The 20,994-nt window shown below is 38.4% G+C and overlaps 1 protein-coding gene across 1 annotated transcript in view; it reads left to right on the top strand.

The window, feature by feature from the left end:
* Nucleotides 1-20,994, top strand: part of LOC6505482 (transcriptional activator protein Pur-beta) — a 505,448-nt gene that overhangs the window by 356,859 nt on the left and 127,595 nt on the right. The window contains exons 6-7 of the mRNA XM_014904427.3: nucleotides 595-713; nucleotides 769-890. Of these exons, the coding sequence (XP_014759913.1) occupies nucleotides 595-713; nucleotides 769-890 (241 nt within the window). The remainder of the gene's footprint in view (nucleotides 1-594; nucleotides 714-768; nucleotides 891-20,994) is intronic.

Raw genomic sequence — 20,994 nt, 5'->3', positions numbered from 1 at the left:
GAAGTTTATAATTATCTTATACTTTCTTTTCGGGTAGAAATATTTATTATATTTAAAGATAACATGTCTACGCTCTAACATTATATAGAGGAGAATAATTAATTCAAATTTTAAAGAGTAATCAGCGGATCGCTTGGCTTACATCATTTTTAAGAATATGTGTTTTAAGTTTAACGCTTCTTATATTTGGAGCCCTCTTGCCAAACTATATGTCAGCAAGATTTTCACTTTTATCTTGTTTTCTTAAATTTTCGCTTAAAACAAGAAAGACAAGAAATTAGGTTTGAATTTTACGAATATTATTAATAATATGTATGTTAATATAATTAGTTATATATTAATGTATATTTAATGTTATATTGTAAAATTCACTCATTGATTCCTTCCTTCTATTCCTTCTATTAAAAAAAAATCTTAAAAATTGTCATGTCGAAATTCGAAATACTTAAAAAAATATGTCTATTGAGAAATGCATATCAATACGAAAGAAAGATCCGTCCCTATAGAAATGAAAGAACGAATGATTTTATAATTTTGTTACATTTATATACATAACTAACGATCTATTTATTAATAAAAATCTGATGAAAACAGGCCCTCCGAACACTGACAATTTACCTGAAGATGGTAAACTAAAATCTGAAATGATGATAAAGGATTATAGAAGATATTATTTGGACTTAAAGGAAAATGCCCGCGGACGATTTCTTCGGGTAACTTTTTTCTTTTTATACCATAATTAAATTTACTCTAAAGAATAAATTTCAGGTCTCACAAACTATAACTAGAGGAGGCCCTAGGTCTCAAATCGCCCTTCCAGCGCAGGGCATGATCGAGTTTCGTGACGCATTAACCGATTTGTTAGAGGAATTTGGGGCTAACGATGGAGGGTCAGTACAAAAAAAAACCATAAAATTTCGTTTTAAGAAAACTCATTTTTTAAAGAAAAAATTATCTTTACCATGAGCTGTTTTTTAAGTCGGCTTAGGATGTTGATTTTACAGATCAAAGTCTAACTGATTTTTACAGCTAAAAGCAATTTCACTCAAAAATTTGAACAGTTGCATAAAATTCAAGGTGTCAGAAGGCACAACCTTGCTATTTTCAAAAATGCTTCGGGCTGTTTCATACATTTTTATTCGAAAATTTATTATCGAATCAATGAAATTTTCATAAGGATCGGCCAACTATATACGATCCGATATATATATAATAATAAAAGCTGCTACCTAACTGCAAGGGTATATAAACTTCGGCTCCGCCCGAAGTAAGTTTTCCTTTCTTGTCCTGCTTTCCTGCTAGTAAAGATATGTCGCGCACCATCAGTAACTGAATCTCTCATAATACCCTTGCAGAGGATATTCTAATTTTGGTCAAAAGTGTGCAACGTAGTGTAGGAGACATCTCCGACCCTATGAAGTATATATTTTCTTGATCAGGATCACCTCCTTAGTCGATATAAGCATGTCCTTCTGTCCGTCTGCCTGTTTCTACCCAAACTAGTCTCTCAGTTCTAAAGCTATCGAGTTGAAACTTTGCACACATCCTTCTTTTGTTTGCAGGCAGTATACAAGTCGGAACGGCCGGGATCGGTCGACTAAACTGATTGGTTGGAAATGCCATAACTTTAAGTTAGAGAGTTGGGACTTTCCACACATGTTATATATGTTATATGTTATATTTGGCCAAAATACCTTGTGTACAAAATTTCATAAGGATCGGCCGACTATATCCTATAGCTGTCATAGAACGATCGAAATTGGCATAACCTTGCTATTTTTAAAAATGCTTGGGGTTGTTGCCATAATTTTTATTAGAAAATTGATTCAATGGTGAAATTCTCATAAGGATCGGCCAACTATATACGATTCGATATATATATAAAAACCTACCTAACCTACCTATATATACTGAAATAGTTGAGTCAAATAAATGTCCCGTTGAAAGACTAAGGACAACGCTAAGATCCGTTTTTAATAAAATAAAAACCAATTTTAAAAATGTTTATTAAAATTGTACGCGACGAAAGAAAGGTTTCGTGTGTGTCAATTGGATTTCAGCTTAAGACTAATTTACATAGAGAATGAAAATCTTGGTTTTGGCTATTGTCTATTGTTTACATTAGAATGAGTGTGCAGTTGGTCGCTTGATTCATTCGATGAGAGAGCTTATAGATTGTTTGGTTTGTATAAGCGAAGACGCTTAAGGCGCGATCGCCGCTGAATATCGGTCATTTGTTTATATTAAATTTTCTGCACAGCAAAAATGATGCGCAGCTCTTGTTATTTGTTTACTAGGCTGCAGTAATTGGATATTAGTAGATGGGTGTGAGAGTGAATATGTCACTCCTCCCCCCTTAAAAAGGCAGCCTATACTTGGGCTGGCATTGATGGATACAGTGTGGGTAATGGGTTTTCTCCAAGTTCATTTTCTTGAAGTTGTGGCTGATTTCTTTCAGTTTGTTTTCTTAATTTTATATACAAAAATATAAATGGATTAAAGTTTATGTAATTAAGAATAAAAATCATTGCGACCAAAGCCAGAATAGCCGGTATAATAATTGTATAAAGTGTGATATTGTTTTGGGAAATCATTTTTATAATGTCATTGTGTTTTAAGATTTTGATTTTAGTTATGTTGAGCGGTGGATACAAAGGTGTTAGGTCAATTTCTGGGTGTAAATAATTTTCGCTTAAAATAATATTTTCGATTTTTAATTTACATTGTGTTATTCTTATAATTTTATTTCCCTTTATTTGTATGTTGCTGTTTGAATTTTGACAGTTTTGTGTAAGAGTTGTTTGGGTCAGATTCCATGTTATTATTACATTTGGTTCAATATACTTAATTATTTCTTTTGTAAGGGCTGGTACAAAATTACATGTTGGGTTTCTTCGTTTTATTATATTTGCAATACATTCACTATTTACTTCTTTGTTGTCTTGATTGTAAATTTTATTATCATTTTCCAAGTAAGAATCACTGTCTGAGTACTCCAATTGGTAACCATTTCTATCGGGATAAGGGATTATTTTAATGGTGTTAATTAGTTCATGATTAATAGGAATATGTGAGATTATTAGTATTTCATTATTCTTATAGTTAATCCAAGTGGATGTTTTGGTTAATAATATGTTTTCGCTGTTAACATTTTGGAGCTTGTCGTTACCTGGGGAATGGGGACCTCATTAATTTTCTTTCGTTTTTTAAACTGCGTTTTATAATACTTAGTAGCTCTGTTTCGATTAGTGATTTTGTAATGGTCCGGGTCGGTTTGTTCGACATTTTTATTTTCTTTAAATGGGTTTTCTAATTTTCCCTTCTGAAGGGGACCCTTTCTGACGATCATCATTCCTGACGATCATCATTTAATTTGTTTATTGTTTGTTGTTTAATTTTTAGTGCGTCCAGGGTTGGTTGTCCGGCGTAAAGAAATATGTGAGCGGGTGTCTGTCCAGTGGTGTCATGCCTGGTTTTATGATTGTAAATATAAAGAATGTTTTCCATTTTGCCCAGTTTGATTTCATCGTTTTTGGAGGAATTGATTATGCGAATTTTTTCATTTATTGTTTTATGTAATCTCTCAGCTGTGTTTTAGCTGTGTTTGATTGTAATTCAACACCCTCACTCTCGAGCCATTGCTTAAGAGCTAGGCTGGAAAATGCACCGTCCCTATCTGCCTTTAACAGTGTAGGTTTTCCGAATTGGTTAAAGATACGCATCAGGGCGTTTTTGCATTCTATCCAATCTTTTGTTTTTATTTGTTCTAGAGTGGCGAACTTCGAGTAAATTTCAATGCAACTAAGGTAATGCTTACCCTCGGATGAATAGATGTCTATTACAAATTTATCGCGGCAATGCCCTGGGCTAGGTGTGACTTTAAAAGGCATTTTTGTGTTTCTGTGTTCTGTCTTGGCTAGGTTACACACACGGCACTCATTTATGATGTTTTGAATTAGTAGTTGACTATTTGGGAAATAATGATTTTCTTTGAATAATTTAGTCATTTTTTGGATACCTGGATGCAACAGTTTTTCATGGGCTTGAAGTATGATTTCTTTAAACTCAGCATATGAGCTCACGTTGTTCAATAAAATGAGGCTACGAGTCACTTTAGTATAAGAGGGGTTAATAATTTCCCTATAGGCTGTCTGGATGATCTCGAAATCGGCATCCCTCACGATGTACATGGCAATGCTTTTGGAAATGAAGTGGTCAAGTAAGAATTGTTTGGCGTTCTCAACAGTCATGTTGTTATAGTGAATTGTGGTTATTGAATTTCCGAAAACGGTTGTCTGCTTTACACTATTCTGATCTGATTTAATGAATATTATCTGTTTTTTTAATACATTTATTGGTTTTTCTGTTAACTGGATAAGATCATTATTGTCTTCTACTGCTTTATGTTGGGTGGCTTCACTGAAATGATTCTCCTCAACCTTGATTCTGGACAGTGCGTCAGCAATTGAATTCTGTTTCCCTTTTATGTACTCAATATGAAAGTCAAACTCAGCCAATCTAATTCTCCATCTCTGCAGTTTGGCATTTGGCTCCTTTAAATTATGTAACCATCATCAGCCTGATCACTAGCTATTTGGAAATGTCTTCCCAACAAGTAGTGACGGAATGTTTTTGTGGCCCAAACTATGGCAAGTAATTCTTTTTCGATGGTACTGTAGTTTAATTCATGGTCATTCAATGTTCTGCTTATGAAAGATATGGGGTGATTGTCTTGAGAAAGAACGGCTCCAAGAGCCAGGTTACTAGCGTCTGTAGTCAATACAAATTTCTTTTCAAAATTGGGCAATTGTAGAATTGGTTCGCTTGTTATTAGGGTTTTAAGTTTCTCGAATGCTTCCACATATTCGTGGTTGTTTATGTCTTTTTTTGCTCCTTTCTTTAAGTAGCGGGTCATGGGTTTTGCTATGTCAGCGTAGCTTGGGATAAACTTTCGGTAATAACCGGTCATTCCGAAGAATGCTCTTATTTCTTTTACTTTTGTTGGGATTGGGTATGATGCTATGGCTTCTACTTTAAGAGGGTTTGGTTTTATTCCATCGGGTGTTACGATGTGTCCTAGAAAAGTTGCTTCCTTTTTCAGGAATTCGCATTTATCTAGTTGCAACTTTAGATTTGATTCGGACAGTTTTTCAAAAACCAATTGCAAAGAGTTTAAATGTTCGTCGAGAGATGTGGAAAAAATAATGATGTCATCCAAATAAACTAAACAGTGTTTGTAAATTAATGGTCGGAGTATGTTATTCATGCACCTCTGGAATGTGGCGGTTGCATTTCTTAAGCCAAATGGCATGCGAACGTATTCATAATGACCGCGTTTAGTTGAAAATTCAGTTTTCTGTATGGATTCTGAATCCATTTCTATCTGATGAAAACCCCTAGCCAAATCAATTGTTGTAAAGTACTGGCATTTTCCCAGTTTTCCAAGAATTTCGTCCATGTTGGGAATAGGAAATCTATCGGGAATGGTTATTTCATTTAGCTTCCTGTAATCAATGACTACTCTGTATTTTGCTTTCCCCGAAGCGTCGGGTTTCTTTGGTACAACCCAAGTGGGACTATTATAGGGTGAATTACTTTCTCTGATCAATCCCAGCTCAAGCATCTCCTGCACCTGGTTCTCTACCTCATTTTCGTGTGTTTTAGCAAGTGGATATTGTTTTGAATAAATGGGTGAATTGTGTGTTGTGTTTAATACATGTCTGATTATGTTTGTGAATGTCAAACGCTCTCCTTCAGAATATTGCAAATCTTTGAATTTGTTTAATAAATGTTTTAATTCATAGGTTTCCTCCGGATTAAGGTGATCCAGACGGAATAGTGAAAAGTCTATTTTTTTATCTGATTTGGGGATTGGTTTCTCATATGAATCTTGTGTGTAGAAAAATTGACCTTGGTTTCAATCTGTGTCTATCAATGGGTAGGTTTTATCGAAAAGTGTAATAGTATGAGTTTTATAATTTATTATACCTTGTGCTTTATTGAGCAGTTTTCTGCCAATTAGCACATCGTAGTCGTCAGAAAAGTCGTGTAAGTAAAATTGTTCAGGTGTCCTAAATATGTTGTTGCTTGGCAAGATATTGAGTTATTGAATCTTTTAATGTCATCGGGCCATTTGATGTAAAAACTTCACATTTAGTATTGTGTATTGGTAGAGAAAAAAAATTCTTTCGCATCATGTTGATTGTGGATCCTGTGTCAATCAAACATTTGTGAGCGTGGCCCTTGTGGGTAATTATTAAGTATTGGTATCTTCCGGGGCTGGTGACTGAAAATTTTCGTCAAAACTGATTTCGGCATGATCTTGATTGAGTGGTACCTGACACTGTTCTTCATAAGTCTGGTCCTGGTACTGAGTGTAGTCGTAGTATTCTTGTTCGCATGGTTGTTGATAATTTTCTTCGTATTCTTGTGCTTCTTGTAATCTGAGTTCGTCAATGGACATTTTGGTTTGTTCGCTGTCCGATGGTCTTGGTCGTTTGGTTGTTTGTTGTAGTGGGAAGTTTGGGTTAGATGGCATACGTGGTTGTTGTGTTTGAGGGGTTAGGTTAAAATTGGATTTGGGAAATGGAATTCTGTTAAAAATTGGTTGAGGATTTATGTACCTGTTGGGTCCGGCAGCAAGGTTGCTCTCGTTTAATGTATTTTCTGGTTGTGCCATTTTTTTGTTGTTGTTGTTTTTCTGTTTTTTTTTTTTGTTTTTTTTTTTTTTTTGTTTGATTGTCACTTAATTCTTGTTTTGCTTCCACTTATTTGGGATGACCGAATTGGATTTATTTTCCCAGTTGAAGCGCGTATTTTTGCGAATTGCGGATTATAAAATTTAATTTATTTTCCACTCGCGGTTCTTTTTTTCGGATACTATCCTACCGACTGCGCCACTGAAATAGTTGAGTCAAATAAATGTCCCGTCGAAAGACTAAGGACAACGCTAAGATCCGTTTTTAATTAAATAAAAACCAATTTTAAAAATGTTTATTAAAATTTTACGCGACGAAAGAAAGGTTTCGTGTGTGTCAATTGGATTTCAGCTTAAGACTAATTTACATAGAGAATGAAAATCTTGGTTTTGGCTATTGTCTATTGTTTACATTAGAATGAGTGTGCAGTTGGTCGCTTGATTCATTCGATGAGAGAGCTTATAGATTGTTTGGTTTGTATAAGCGAAGACGCTTAAGGCGCGATCGCCGCTGAATATCGGTCATTTGTTTATATTAAATTTTCTGCACAGCAAAAATGATGCGCAGCTCTTGTTATTTGTTTACTTGGCTGCAGTAATTGGATATTAGTAGATGGGTGTGAGAGTGAATATGTCACTATATATATATAATGCTACCTAAGTGCAAGGGTGTATCAATTTCGGCTCTGCCCGAAGTTTGAATCCAAGCAGGTAAATATACTTTTATTATAAATGTAACTCTGAATCCTGAATCTCACAGAGACATATCAGATGAACATTAACCTGTATGAATAGCTTAACCAAAATCGTAAAGATATTTTTGATCTTTCATTAACTTGTTTCTGTATGTGACTTGTATTTAATCACACTAAATTTTATTAAAATTAACAAGAGGAAGTTGTTGACCGATTATACCTGAAAATGAATAAATGTGGCAATGGTAATTCATTTGCATGAAGAAAGTATAAACCCTTAGTGGTTTGGTGTGATCACCCTTAGTGATTGGTTTATTCTAGTATATTTGAATAAGACTAATCCACCTTTCCAGCCCGTATACGTCGGTGTGCCATCACAACCAACTAGAAGAAGTTTTCAAACATTTAAGTTCAAGGTCCGCTGAACACAAGGAGATTTTTAAGTAGTAAAGTTGGGTCTAGTTCGCCCTAGAGAAGTAGGTAGCTTGCTTTCCTTTTTCAGCCTCTCGCTTCTGAGAGAGAAATTCTGGGAGATCTGAGAGAGGAAGAAATCCTGTGGTACATTTCAGACTCGAATAGCAAGGCTGCAGCAATAAAGCAGACTCGAGACTTTTAAAATATCTTGTTGGAATTTAAATTACCCTATTGCACACTCTGACCAAAGTTATTATATCCTCTGCAAGGGTATTCAATTACCTATATAATGTTTATTTTCTTGTTTATAAAGACAAGCTTAATAACACAGGCTACTGTTGGAATTATAAATTTATACATGAGTGTACAACGCACTATGTGGATGGTTATGTACTTAACTGTAAACTAATTGTCGCTTACTTATGTTTCTAAGTTCGTCTGCCTGCGTGCAGTCTATCATATTTTATTGAAGTCAGTCGCTAATGAAGCTCAGAAACGAATAAATCTAATAGGTTATGGGCCCAGTAGTGCGTATAAACTGCGTGTAACCTAAAATTTCTGAACATTCCGAAAAGTGACTCGAATTTGCAAAAATCAGTGTATCGTGGCAAATTGAAAAATTAAATGAAAGTAACTATGATGTATGGTGCATGACCATGGAGAGTTTCCTGATAGCGTCAGACCTCTGGGATGTGGTCAGTGGTGATCTGGAACCAGAAGACGGTGCCGATTTAGTCAAATGGATTAAAACTGATAAAAAGGCTCGAGCATACATAGTAATGAACATGACCGGGGCGCAAATGACACAAGTGAAAAAGTGTATGACCTCCCGCGAAATGTGGACTAAACTAAAAGAGTTGCATATGCCGGATGGCCCTGTCCAACAATTTCAACTTTATAGAAGATTGTTAGGGCTAAAATTGCAACAAAGCGGGAGTGTGTTACAATTCGTCAACGAATTTGTTGAGATATGTAATAAACTGTGTGAATTGGATATTGTGCTATCTGATCCAGTGAAAGTAATAATGATTCTATCGAGTTTGCCCAAATCATTCGAACTTTTCGTTGTTGCTATGCAAACGCGTGATAAACTACCTTCGTTTGAACAAGTGAAGTCGAAGCTTCTAGAAGAAGGTGAACGGCATAAAGGAATCGAGGTGTATGAAGAAGCCGTTGAAAAAACTGCATACTCAGCGGGCACCGTAAATGAGAAAACCAGAGATAACACAAAGAACAGAAAAAATTTCGGGCGCCAATCGAATGCGAGAAAGCCGTTAGAGTGTTGGTCGTGCGGGCAATACGGCCACAAAGCTGCAAACTGCAAAAAACGAAATGACTCTAAGAAAGAAACGGAGAATGGGAGAAGTGAGAAATCATACTCCAGCGTTTGTCTAAGTGAGCAGCCGAACGAAATTAGTCGAAAGATGTGGTGTTTGGACAGTGGGGCCACAGCTCATTTATGTTGTGAAAAATCGCGGTTTACTAACTTTAAAGAACATAAAGAGCGTATACTCTTAGCTGACAATAAATTTGTTGAGTCAGAAGGCCGTGGCAGTGTACGTGTAATCTGGAAAAATTTCGGTATTACATTAATGGATGTGCTGTACGTGAAACACCTGCAGTGTAATTTTATGTCGGTGTCAAAAGCGATTGACAATGGACTTAATGTTACATTTACAAGAGATAACGCAAGTGTAATTGAGAACGACGGCACGGTTATATTGACTGCCAAGAGACAAAACGGTTTGTTTATATTTGAAAGCGAAAATAATAAGTGTTTTAATATTACGCGGGTGACGACACCACAATTATGGCACAGTAGATTTGGACATTTAAATTTCGGGAGCCTTAACAAAATGGTTAAGGAACATATGGTGAACGGCCTAAAGTCGAACTTTGAGAACCATGATGTGTGTGAAATATGTGCGAAATGCAAAATCAGCGGAAAGAAATTTCCAAAGGCCAGTGAGAGCCGCGCAAAAGACATTCTCGGTTTGGTGCACACAGACATATGTGGTCCGGTTAATCAAGCATCTATTGGAGGTGCACGATATTTTGCAACATTCATTGATGATAAATCTAGATATGTGTTTGTGTACTTCTTAAAATCACGGGATGATATTTTAGAAAAATTTAAAGAATTTAAGACACTTGCTGAGAATCAAACCGATAACGGCCGAGAGTACTTGAGTGGGGCATTCGAGCAGTTTTTGATTGACAATGGAATTGAGAGACAATTATCAGTGCCATACACACCGCAACAGAATGGTGTAGCTGAGCGCGCAAACAGAACCTTGGTTGAAATGGCGCGTAGTATGGTGGTACAGGCTGGACTCAATGAAAGTTTCTGGGCAGAAGCTATCAAGACTGCATCCTACTTGAGAAATCGCGCAGAGACGTCAACTTTACATGGTATGACCCCTTTTGAAGTATGGACTGGCAGAAAACCTTGCGTAGGGCACTTGCGAGTTTTCGGTGCGAAGACCATTGTTCTTAACAAGATGCGAAAGAGGAAATTTTCTCCAAAGGGTGAAGAGCATATTTTGGTAGGATATGCAGAATTGTCAAAGGCATACCGCTTATATAATTTTGAGAAAAGAAGAGTCATCACAGCCCGTGACGTAATTTTTATTGAAGACGATTTTACCGAAAAGGATTTGGCTAAGGTGTCTGAATATCAGATCGTTGAACTCCAATGTGAAACTCCAGTTGATGAGTGTTTGCAAGTAGAACCTGAGGTGAGTTCTAGCATTTAACGTCTACGGAACAGCAACCTCAAGATGTTGAGGCTAGAAGAGGACCAGGACGACCAAAGATGATACTCACTGGGCTACCTGGACGCCCGAAGAAGCAATATACCATGCTAAATATCCTGACAACTGAGGATGTCTCAGTACCGAGTAGTTACAGCATGGCACTAAGCTCAGAGCATGGAGACAAATGGAAGGCATCGATTCAGAAGGAGATGAATAGTTTGAAAGCCAATGGTACGTGGTCATTAGTTGACTTACCCGAAGGCCAGAAGACCATTGGATGCAAATGGGTATTTGCAGTTAAACGAGACAAGTTTGGCAACGTCGAGACGTTTAAATCACGACTGGTTGCTAAAGGGTGCGCACAGCGTCTAGGTATTAATTATTTCGAAACTTTTTCTCCAGTTGCTAGATATTCAACAATTAGACTTGTCATCGCCCTGGCCGTGGAATATAAAATGTTTCTGCATCAGATGGACGTTTCGTCAGCATACCTCAACAGTTACTTGCAAGACGAGGTATATATGCGGCAGCCTGAAGGCTTTGTTGACAAACAGTTTCCAAAACGGGTCCTGAAGCTTCACAAATCGTTGTACGGCCTTAAGCAGAGTGGGCGAGAATGGAATGAGCAGCTCAATGCCGTTCTATTGAAGATTGGTTTTACTCCGTGTCCGAGTGAGCCATGTTTGTACATACGCAATACCCAAGGCATCATGGGAATTGTAGTTGTGTACGTTGACGACTTGATCATATCCAGTTCGAGCAAAGATGACCTGAATGAGATCAAGGTGCTAATCTCACAGTCGTTTGATGTGGTCGACAATGGCACATTGAAACATTTCCTGGGTATGGAAATTGAGCGAGAGGGTGACACTGGTGGAGTAAGGATTGGTCACAAACAATATATTGAGACACTTCTTATTGAGTATAAAATGCAAGACTGTAAGCCTAATAGTATACCCCTAGAAGTTGGTCATCAAATCAAATGTGACAATGAAGGATGCAGCCAAGTGGACCAAGTCAAGTACCAATCCCTTATTGGATCGCTTATGTATCTGGCAATGACTACCCGGCCAGATATCCTACACTCTACAGTAAAACTTGCTCAGCGAAATGCAAGTCCGCATGGGGAGCACGAGGCAGCTGCTAAGCGTATACTGAGATACCTGAGAGGCACATCGGAGCTACAACTTTGTTTCAAACGCACAGGTCGAGATATCCATTGTTACGTGGATGCTGATTGGGCAGGCGACTCGACAGATCGGAAGTCGTACACTGGATGGGCGTTCTTTGCTGCAGGCGCTGCTTTCAGTTGGGAATCGAAGAAGCAGAGCGTAGTGGCACTAAGCAGCACCGAAGCAGAATATATTGCGTTGTCTGGCGCTGCTAAAGAAGCAATGAACATCAAGAAGCTGATTACCGAAATGGGGTTTGGTGGCATTAAAACGTTACAGGTCTTTAGCGACAACCAAAGTGCACAATGTTTAGCCAAAAATCCAAAGTTCCATGCGAGAAGCAAACACAATGATATTAAGTATCATCATGTCAGGGATATGTATAAAAGTAAAATTATAAATATTGAATATGTATCTACTGAGAATATGATTGCTGATGTATTAACAAAGAATTTGAATAGAGTAAAACATGAGAAATGTATTAGTCTACTAGGACTTTTGTAATGAAGACATAATGCGTTGAGAAGGAGTGTTGGAATTATAAATTTATACATGAGTGTACAACGCACTATGTGGATAGTTATGTACTTAACTGTAAACTAATTGTCGCTTACTTATGTTTCTAAGTTCGTCTGCCTGCGTGCAGTCTATCATATTTTATTGAAGTCAGTCGCTAATAAAGTTCAGAAACGAATAAATCTAATACCGACAATTTCAAATTTTTTTTCCAACGAAAAATTTTATCTGCTCTATATACTTTGGGGAAAAATCATATAAGACCAAAAATTATTTTAGAAAATCGATTTCAACTTTGGATGAGTATTCCAAAGATATGGCAACTGCTAGATACCATTTTTTAATTTTAGTTGGAATACATACTTTTCAAAAATGAAATGTACAGAAAATAATTTTGGTCAAGGAAATTACACGGCCTACATAAAATATATGGTACAATTGTATCAATTTCTCTCTTAGGTGTACCGCTGAATCTGTGGGTGATGGAACCCATGTTTGTTCTGGACTTTGTTTTAGGGGAAGGATATGAAGAGTGTAAAATTATGCGGCGAGATTTTTTTTTGTTGACCTGGGTAATCTGTCCCTTGTAATCTGTGTTAAAATCTGTCACTTTCACATGTAGTATATATACAGAAAAAGCAGATATAAATACAGATATAAAAAAATATTGACGGGGTTACATAGCGGTGGTGAACCTGCATGCTACTCCCCTGCAGAGGGCAATGTGAATATTGTGAATTTGTGAGTATAAATTTAGGGAAAAAGTCATGACGGAGCCTATAATCGATAAATATCCTTTAGCAGGACCACCTCCAGAGTTGATATAAGAATATGTAGAAAATAAATCTTCCATCCCGGCCGTTCCGACCTACATATGTATGTACTTTCTGCAAAGGTTTGAAGTCGATACTTCAAAATTTTAGACAAAAATTAGATTAAATTAAATTAGATTATTAGATTTTAGACTTTTATATTTTAAAGATACCTATTCTGTGTATCCTCTGTAAGGTTATGAAAAAAAAATGAATAAGTTTGACAAAATGTTGACCTTTGTAGTTTAATAATATCTTCACTCCTACCAACTTATTGGGACTAACTTCTTCTTTTATGGATTGAACGACTTACAAACGGATGTCATTAAAACTGACTTTAGGAAAGCATTTGACACCTAACCACTTACTTCTTTAAATTAAGAAGCTAAGTCTTGTGAGATTCCCAAATTAACTCCTTGTATTTTAAGGTACTTAACCCAACCCGGAGAAACCCAATATGTCTTTTTTGAAAAGGTTTATTCGCACCTAGACTTGGAGACTCATTTAGTAACTGAAGACTAGCAAAGTGTGAATCGAGTGCACTGAGTTGCTCATTGATTTTATGAAAACCGCTAATCAACTATTTGAATCCACTTTTAGTCTCTCTTATGAACGATCCCTTAGGCTGGTAGGCTGGAATGCCGAGATTATCTTATTACAAGATCGCACAGACAAGTTTATCAATATAGCACTGTACTAATGAAACGAATAAGGGCGATTAAAGAGAGTGATTAGTACGGGTTACTTCAGTATAGCGATCCTGACTCAAGACGGTGTTGATTGACTCTGATGGTGGGGTAGCAACGGCAACACCATCGGTGGAAACCAAGCCTCGTACAGGTGGGGCATTGTTTGGGCTGGACAGCTGCCCGCAATGGTGCAACAAGCAATGATGCTGCCGATTGCACATTGGGCAACGGGAAGCTGAACATCCGCGTGCAAAAATGGCCATCCTTCAAACATACAAAACAGCGGGTCAGCCGTCGCACTTCGTCGTACCGTTGACTAATTGGCAAGGCAATGAACCTTAGACAAGAAGGAAGCGCGTGCGCCAAAACACCACACAGGAACTAGACGGGCGAAAATACCCATGCACGAAGATCGGTTATTCCAAGATCTACCTCGGACTACTTGGTTAGCTTTTGGATACGCAGTCAAAGAGAGATCAATGCATCGAGAGTCCGGTACCTTTGCTCCCACAATCGTGCCATGGACTCCCAAGATGGAAGGCTGTCGTTGTTTCCAGCGAGAGTATCTTCCCACTTGGCTTTTGTGGCAAAATCCAACTTCTGGAAGATAATCTGGATGAGCAAGCAACCTTGGATCTCGCCAGCCGCATATGCCCATTAAACCAATCCGATAGCTCCCGCAAAGTAGCAACAGAAACGCCGTTACTAATTTAATAGTTTTATTATTTTTTTTTTTATTTCAATATTAGCTATAATACATAAATCGAATTTATAATATAATAACTAATTTAGAGGAAGGAGTAACTAGCTACTATGGCCATCGAGTCGACAATTGATAACAGTTTGTTTACTTTTGTATTTGAGATTTAACATTTGAAGAAATGGTTATTATATACATAAAAGGAGATTTAAATTAGGTGTGTAATTTTACAATTCCGTAGGAAAGATAGTAATAGGTTGGAGTTGGCAGCTGTGAGGTCAGATAATAGATTTGATGGCGCGGTGAGACCGAATAGGTTTGTTCTGCTGTTTTGGTAGTGTCCACAGGTATCCAGTAGATGTTTTACTGATAGTTCTTCTCCGCAATTAGGGCAGTTTAGCCGACTTTCTCCATTAAGGATGTGCTTATACATGAGATTTGTGTATCCAGTTCTTAATCGTGTAAGAATGGCGCATTCCCTTCCGTTGAGCGAAGTAGGGAACTTGGTGTCTTTCTTGTCAGGGTTAAATTGTTTATACCAGTGGTTAAACAACGACCGATGTCCCGCAAAATGTTTTTGATGTTTTCCAGATGTCCTGTTGTACTCCAGGTATGATTGTATGGCACGGAGCCCGTCCGGCTAATTTTGCAGCCTTGTCGGCCATCTCGTTCCCAGTTATTCCTATATGGGCCGGGACCCATAACAGTTTAATTTTGCTAATGTTCTTGATGCAAACGTGACGAATTTCGGTTAAAAGGTTATTGTTATTGTAGAAGTTTTGTACTCCTTGCAGGGTGGACAGACTATCACTGCAGATGATATAGCTTTCTTTAAGTTCGAGAGCAACTTTGATTGCCTTAATAATAGCTACTGCTTCCGCAGCAAAAACTGAGAAGTGGTGAGGTAGTCGACCCCAAGAAACAATTAAACTGTTTTGGTCGACCACTGCAAAGGTGGTTGGGGCATCGGACTTTGAACCATCGGTGTAAAGCCATTTCCTATCGGAGTATTTATGGGTAACTTCTTCGAATATCTGCTTAAACGTTGTGATTGGGGTCCTTGATTTTTGAAAATCATGAAGTGTAGTGTCAATGGCGGTGGAGCGTATTTTCCACGGAGGGGATGGAATAACTTTGTTCCAACGATAGGGCGATCCTATGTTGTGTCTCTTGGTAATGGTTATACATCTTCGAATCGTAGATTGGACTTTGAATTTCCTACGGTGCTTAGAGGCAACTTCATAGTCCTTCAGCAGAATAGAGTTGGTAGAGCACATGAGTTTTGGTATTAATTTAAAGGTAGATTGCGTGACTCTGGTTGTAATGTCCGGCAATCCTCTTTCGGCTAGGATGCATTTAGTTGGGGTCGTTGGAAATGCGCCAATGCTACGTCTGACGGCCGCATGGTAAGGAGGTAAGATTTTTCTTAAGTTCGATGGCGCGCACCAGCCGTAGATGGGGAGTCCATAATCAATAATGGACAACAATAGAGCTCTTGTTGCTTGTATAAGTGTGGTCCGGTGGATGAGGGATCGCTTAGATGTTAAGAATTTTATAATGTTTAGTCTCTGAATAAGTTTAATCCTAAGTTCGCTACAGTGTTGCTTAAGTGTGAGTCGTTTATCAAATGTCAGGCCAATTATCTTAAAAGAAGAAACGCGCTCTATATCTATGTCATTGTGCGATAATGGTGGGTATGTACAGCTCTGTTTTTTACAAATATGAAAAACTTTACATTTATTTACAGCAAGAGTAGCACCGGAGGTGTTACCCCAGATTTGGATTTCATTATGGACTTCTTTAAACTTATTATTTAGTGCAGTAGTATTCTTACATTTGCTAAAAATTACGTTATCGTCTGCATAAATTGCCACTTTAATTTGCTTATGTCTTAATATTATGTTGTTTAAGGACTGGAAGGCGATCATGAACAATACCACAGAGAGGGGCGATCCTTGTGGGATCCCATTGTGGAGAGTATAGAATTTAGATAGAGTGTTGTTAACTCTCACTCGGATAGAACGGTTGATCATGAAAGCCTTCGCTAAGTTGAAGGTCTTTTGACCTACCCCCCACCGGGAAAGTTGATCCAATACTGTATGCACCAATATGGTAACATGATTTTTGGTAGAAAGGGCATCCGATGCGTAATGGTGGCGATGCAGGAGGGAATCAATAGTGCTATGCTGTTGCTTAAAAGCCGTTTGGTGGGGGCTGATAAGTTTATGTTTCGTAATGAACCACATTAACCTTTTGGCTAGCATTTTTTCTAAGGTCTTGCTTAAACATGGGAGTAGAGAAATAGGTCTAAATGATGTTATTTCATGTGTTGGTTTGTTAGGTTTTAGGATAGGGATAATTACGGCGGATTTCCACACATGAGGGTAGGTACCCCTAGCGAGCATAGCGTTATACATCTCTAATTGGCTTTATTTGGCCTCGGATGGCAACTGTTTCAGCATTGGGTATGAAATTCGGTCTATACCGGGTGTTTTCCCTTTCGCATGCTGAAGTGCATATTCAAGCTCACTAAGGGAAAATTTTGAGTCAAGGTCTGTAGAGGCGGTCGACAATTTGGTGGGTATGTATTCCTGAGAAAGAATTGCTTCTTTACGGGTCTTGTATTTTGTATTCTCGTCCTTAGAGTAGTCCGACCAAAAGTTCCCAAATGCATCGCCAATGTCTACGGAGTGGTGTTGATCCTCGTTGTTATATTTTATTTTCCTTAGGTTATTTGGAGAATTACCTATTAAGCGATTTAGGTCAGCCCAAGTTTTCTTGGTCGATGATAGAGGGGTTATATTAGAAGTGAATCTTTTATAGGATTCCCGTTTTGCTTTTTTAGAATTGTATTTGAAAAGAGCGTTAGCTTTTCTGTAAGCAATTAGAGCTGCGGTGCTCTGAGTTTGTTTGTATGCGTGCCAAAGAGATTGCTTTTGTTGCCTTAAATCCTGCAGAGTTTTGCTCCACCAAGGAACATTTCTCTGATGTAAAGGGGGTTTGGTTTGAGGGATTGCTAAATTGGCTAAGGTTTTGATTCCTTTTATTATTTTGGCGGCAATCAGATTAAAGTCGTGTGTTGCAGGGAAATTAAAGTTATCCCTGCATTTGGCACGATACAGATCCCAATTGGCTTTATCTAATTTAAATTTAGGGGATGGCGGTATGTTAATGGGATTAGTTCGAAATTGGATCTTTGTCTTTAAAGGATAGTGATCGCTTCCGTAAAGAGAGTCTTGTACGGACCACTTACAGAAATGGAACAACGATGCGGAGGCTAATGTTAGATCAATAGCCGTGAAAGAGTTGTGAGTGGAATGATGGGTAGCGGAGCCGTCATTGAGGAGAGTTAAGGTTGATTTGTTTATGACTTCTTCTATTTATAACCCTCTAGAGTTATGCGAAGATGATCCCCACAATGGACTCCATGCATTAAAATCTCCCACATATAAGATTGGCTTGCTAGAAAGATCTACTATTTTAAGAATTTCGTTGGCAGCTACAAATTGAGATGGAGGTATATATGTATTGAAAATACATATTTTGGGATGGGCTAGGAGTTCAATACCTAAAGAACAAGTATTACTGATAATTGGTATGGGCTTGTGGGGAATGTCTTTACGTACAAGTAGGCTAACACCTTGTTTGGCATAGGTATTAGAGCTAAAGTTATAGAAATATCCAGTAAATTGCTTGGGGTAAGCAATGTTCGTTACGTTGGTATTAATATGTGTTTCCTGAAGGCAAATAACATCAGGGTTGCTATCGTTTATCAAAAGTTGTAGCTCGTGGTAATTGTAAAAGTAACCATTCATGTTCCATTGTACTAGTGTAATGGACATAAGTGGGAAGAGAGAGAGGATGTTATTAGGTTTGGTTTGGATTGATGAATTGGATTGATTGGAATGAATCACTCATAGCATCGTCTGATTCGTGGGCATTTAAGTTAATATTGTGTGTAGTTGGTTTATTTCGATTTGAATCGGCGTGGATTTCTTGTAAGTGTGCATGTGATGCAGGAGATACGTTATACTTGTTATGAGCAAGTGAAGTGGATTGCTTTGGCTGATAGGGGGTTTTGGGGATAGGTGACTGGGGAATCGGGGAGTTGGAAGAGGGGGGAAGGAGAGGGGGAAGGGTTTTTTTTCGTGGCTTCTTCGGTGGAAGCAGTTTTAACTTTGTCAGTTTTGTTTTGGTTTGCGTTTTCGCTACGTTGATTTAATGTTTTGGCTACAGAGGAGTATGAAGCGGTATTAACCGAGTTTTGTGATGCTGTTTTAAATATTGTTTTGGCCTCACGCATAGTGCATTTTCTGACTGTTTTTATTTTGAGTATTTCTCTTTGTTCTTGGAACTTAGGGCATTGTCGGGAAGAGGCCGAATGCTCGCCAGAGTAATTGGCACAACAGATTTTGGTGCATTTACTTGGAGAATGTGGTGGTAGGGCACATTCGGAGCAGAGTGGGGTGTTAACGCATTTTTTGGTTGTGTGGCCGAGGAGTTGGCACGGCTTGCATCTCATGGGGTTTGGAATGTACTCGCGGACTTTAACATAGTGCCAAGAAATATCGATTTTAGATGGCAGGTTATAGAGCTCGAAGGTTATTAGGATAACTCCGCTGGGCTTGAAAACACCATCGTAGGATTTCATAAATTTATAAACTTCCGTAACCTTTTGTGTTTTAAGTTCATCGACAATTTCTTTTTCGGGGATGTCGCTGAGGTACGGGGCATAGACTGTCCCTTTCACAAAATTGAGTGCCTGGTGGAGCTTACACTGAACTTTGCATATACCGGTGAGCTCGGTATTATTAATAAACTTATCAGCATCTGCTTGAGATTTAACTAGCATAAGTAAATTTCCGTCTCTGAGGTTCGAAATGGTAACAATGTTTTTGGAGATAATTTTAAGGGCGCGGTGGACGGCGAAGCATGAGAATTGAGAAATGGTATTTTCTATATTGATGGAGGCGATTGTTATATATCTTAGATTATCAACTGAGGTAGTCGGATGTTCCGGGAATGCAATATCCAGTTTTTGGGGTTGTCTTCTTTTTTTTGATGGTGGGCTGATGGCAAGCGGCGCAAACCGATTGTCGCCCAGGTTTGGAGGCCCTGGGCCCATGATGTGGTTTATTGGTATTTATACGTTTGTTAATTGTTGTAAAGAATGGAATGAAGACTATTTAAAAATCACGATGAAAAAATAAGAAAGATAAGAACCACGTGGGTCCAAAAAGAACAGTGACCGGTCGAAAAGCTCTGTTTGGAGATAAGAGACGTTCGCTCGCGATGAGAGATAGTCGAAGACTGCGTTAATAGTTACTAGTCGTAGTTCGCGTAAGTAATTTCCAGAGCCCTCATCTTCTCCAAGGCTGACTCCCGCAGACAGACAGAAGCTTTTCAATCGTTTTTCAATCGTGGTCTTAAAAAGGCGTAGAAATCTAGCCAGTCGGCATAGCCGCCGCTGAATATTACCATCGGAAATGGTGGCAAGGAGTGGGCTGGCTTGTATGGTATAGGTGAAACACTGGAGCTTTCGAGAAATGTGGAGTGGGCAGCGATTCTCATGGAGCGTTTGGCAACCTCCTGAATGTCGACATGCACATCAGTCGCCAGATGCGAGAATCTCCAATACAGCTCACTCCTGATCTCGCTGAAATAAAGCACCTATTGAAACGCGGTGAACCGCTCACGCAAACGCTTCTCCACTGACTCCAGCGCCATATTGGTACAATCCTCATTCCGCGCCGCAGCCTTCACCTTATGATGCAGCGCCTCCATCTCCTGACAGGTTCATCTCTCGACCTTTCCTGGGTTGCGGCAGCAGATCCAATAGTTTCAGATCCAGACTTCATCACGTAAATTTCCAGCGCCAGCGATGCAAAACGAAAACAATTCTTTTGTTTTTGTTTTTAACATCGCGCAGTTTTTTCAGTTTCTGGGGCAATTAAACTGATTGAACTTCGGGCGGGATCACGGGTCACCAAATGTTATGCTATTAATAGTTTTTAATAGCGGCCGAATAAGTAGACGAGGTTCAGTTCATTCTCAATATTTTATTTTGGGGTTCAATTTAACCCTAAAACTATTCGAGTCCGGGGGTCAGACCATGTATATTATATGTTTGAGGTTATGCAGTAACCTTGACATTCTGGAGCTTTTTAGACCTCGGATTCGGATTCAGCGACCCCGAAAACATATAATAAACATGGTCTGACCCCCGGACTCGAATATAATTTTGTTTGATGTTTTTTGAGGCTATGACAGAACCCTGACGTGCTGGGGTTTTTTGGACCTCGGAATCGGATTCAGCGAACCCAAAAACATGGTCTGACCTCTAGACATCCTTTTGTGTGGCTGTGTAATTTATTGAAACAGACATTCATGACGTCCACTCTGTTCTACCGCCATAGAACAGCACAAATTTGTAATCAACAAAATGCTTAACAAATTCAAAATAAATTTCGCTTATTAAAACTTGCAATTATGAACGTATTTACAGCTACCAAAAAATGGTATGTAACTTAACATTTTGTGAGC

This window comes from Drosophila ananassae (assembly GCF_017639315.1).
Source record: "Drosophila ananassae strain 14024-0371.13 chromosome 4 unlocalized genomic scaffold, ASM1763931v2 tig00000054, whole genome shotgun sequence".
Classification (NCBI taxonomy): domain Eukaryota; kingdom Metazoa; phylum Arthropoda; class Insecta; order Diptera; family Drosophilidae; genus Drosophila; species Drosophila ananassae.
Note: the sequence above shows the minus strand (reverse complement) of the source record. Positions and strands in the feature narration are given on the sequence as shown.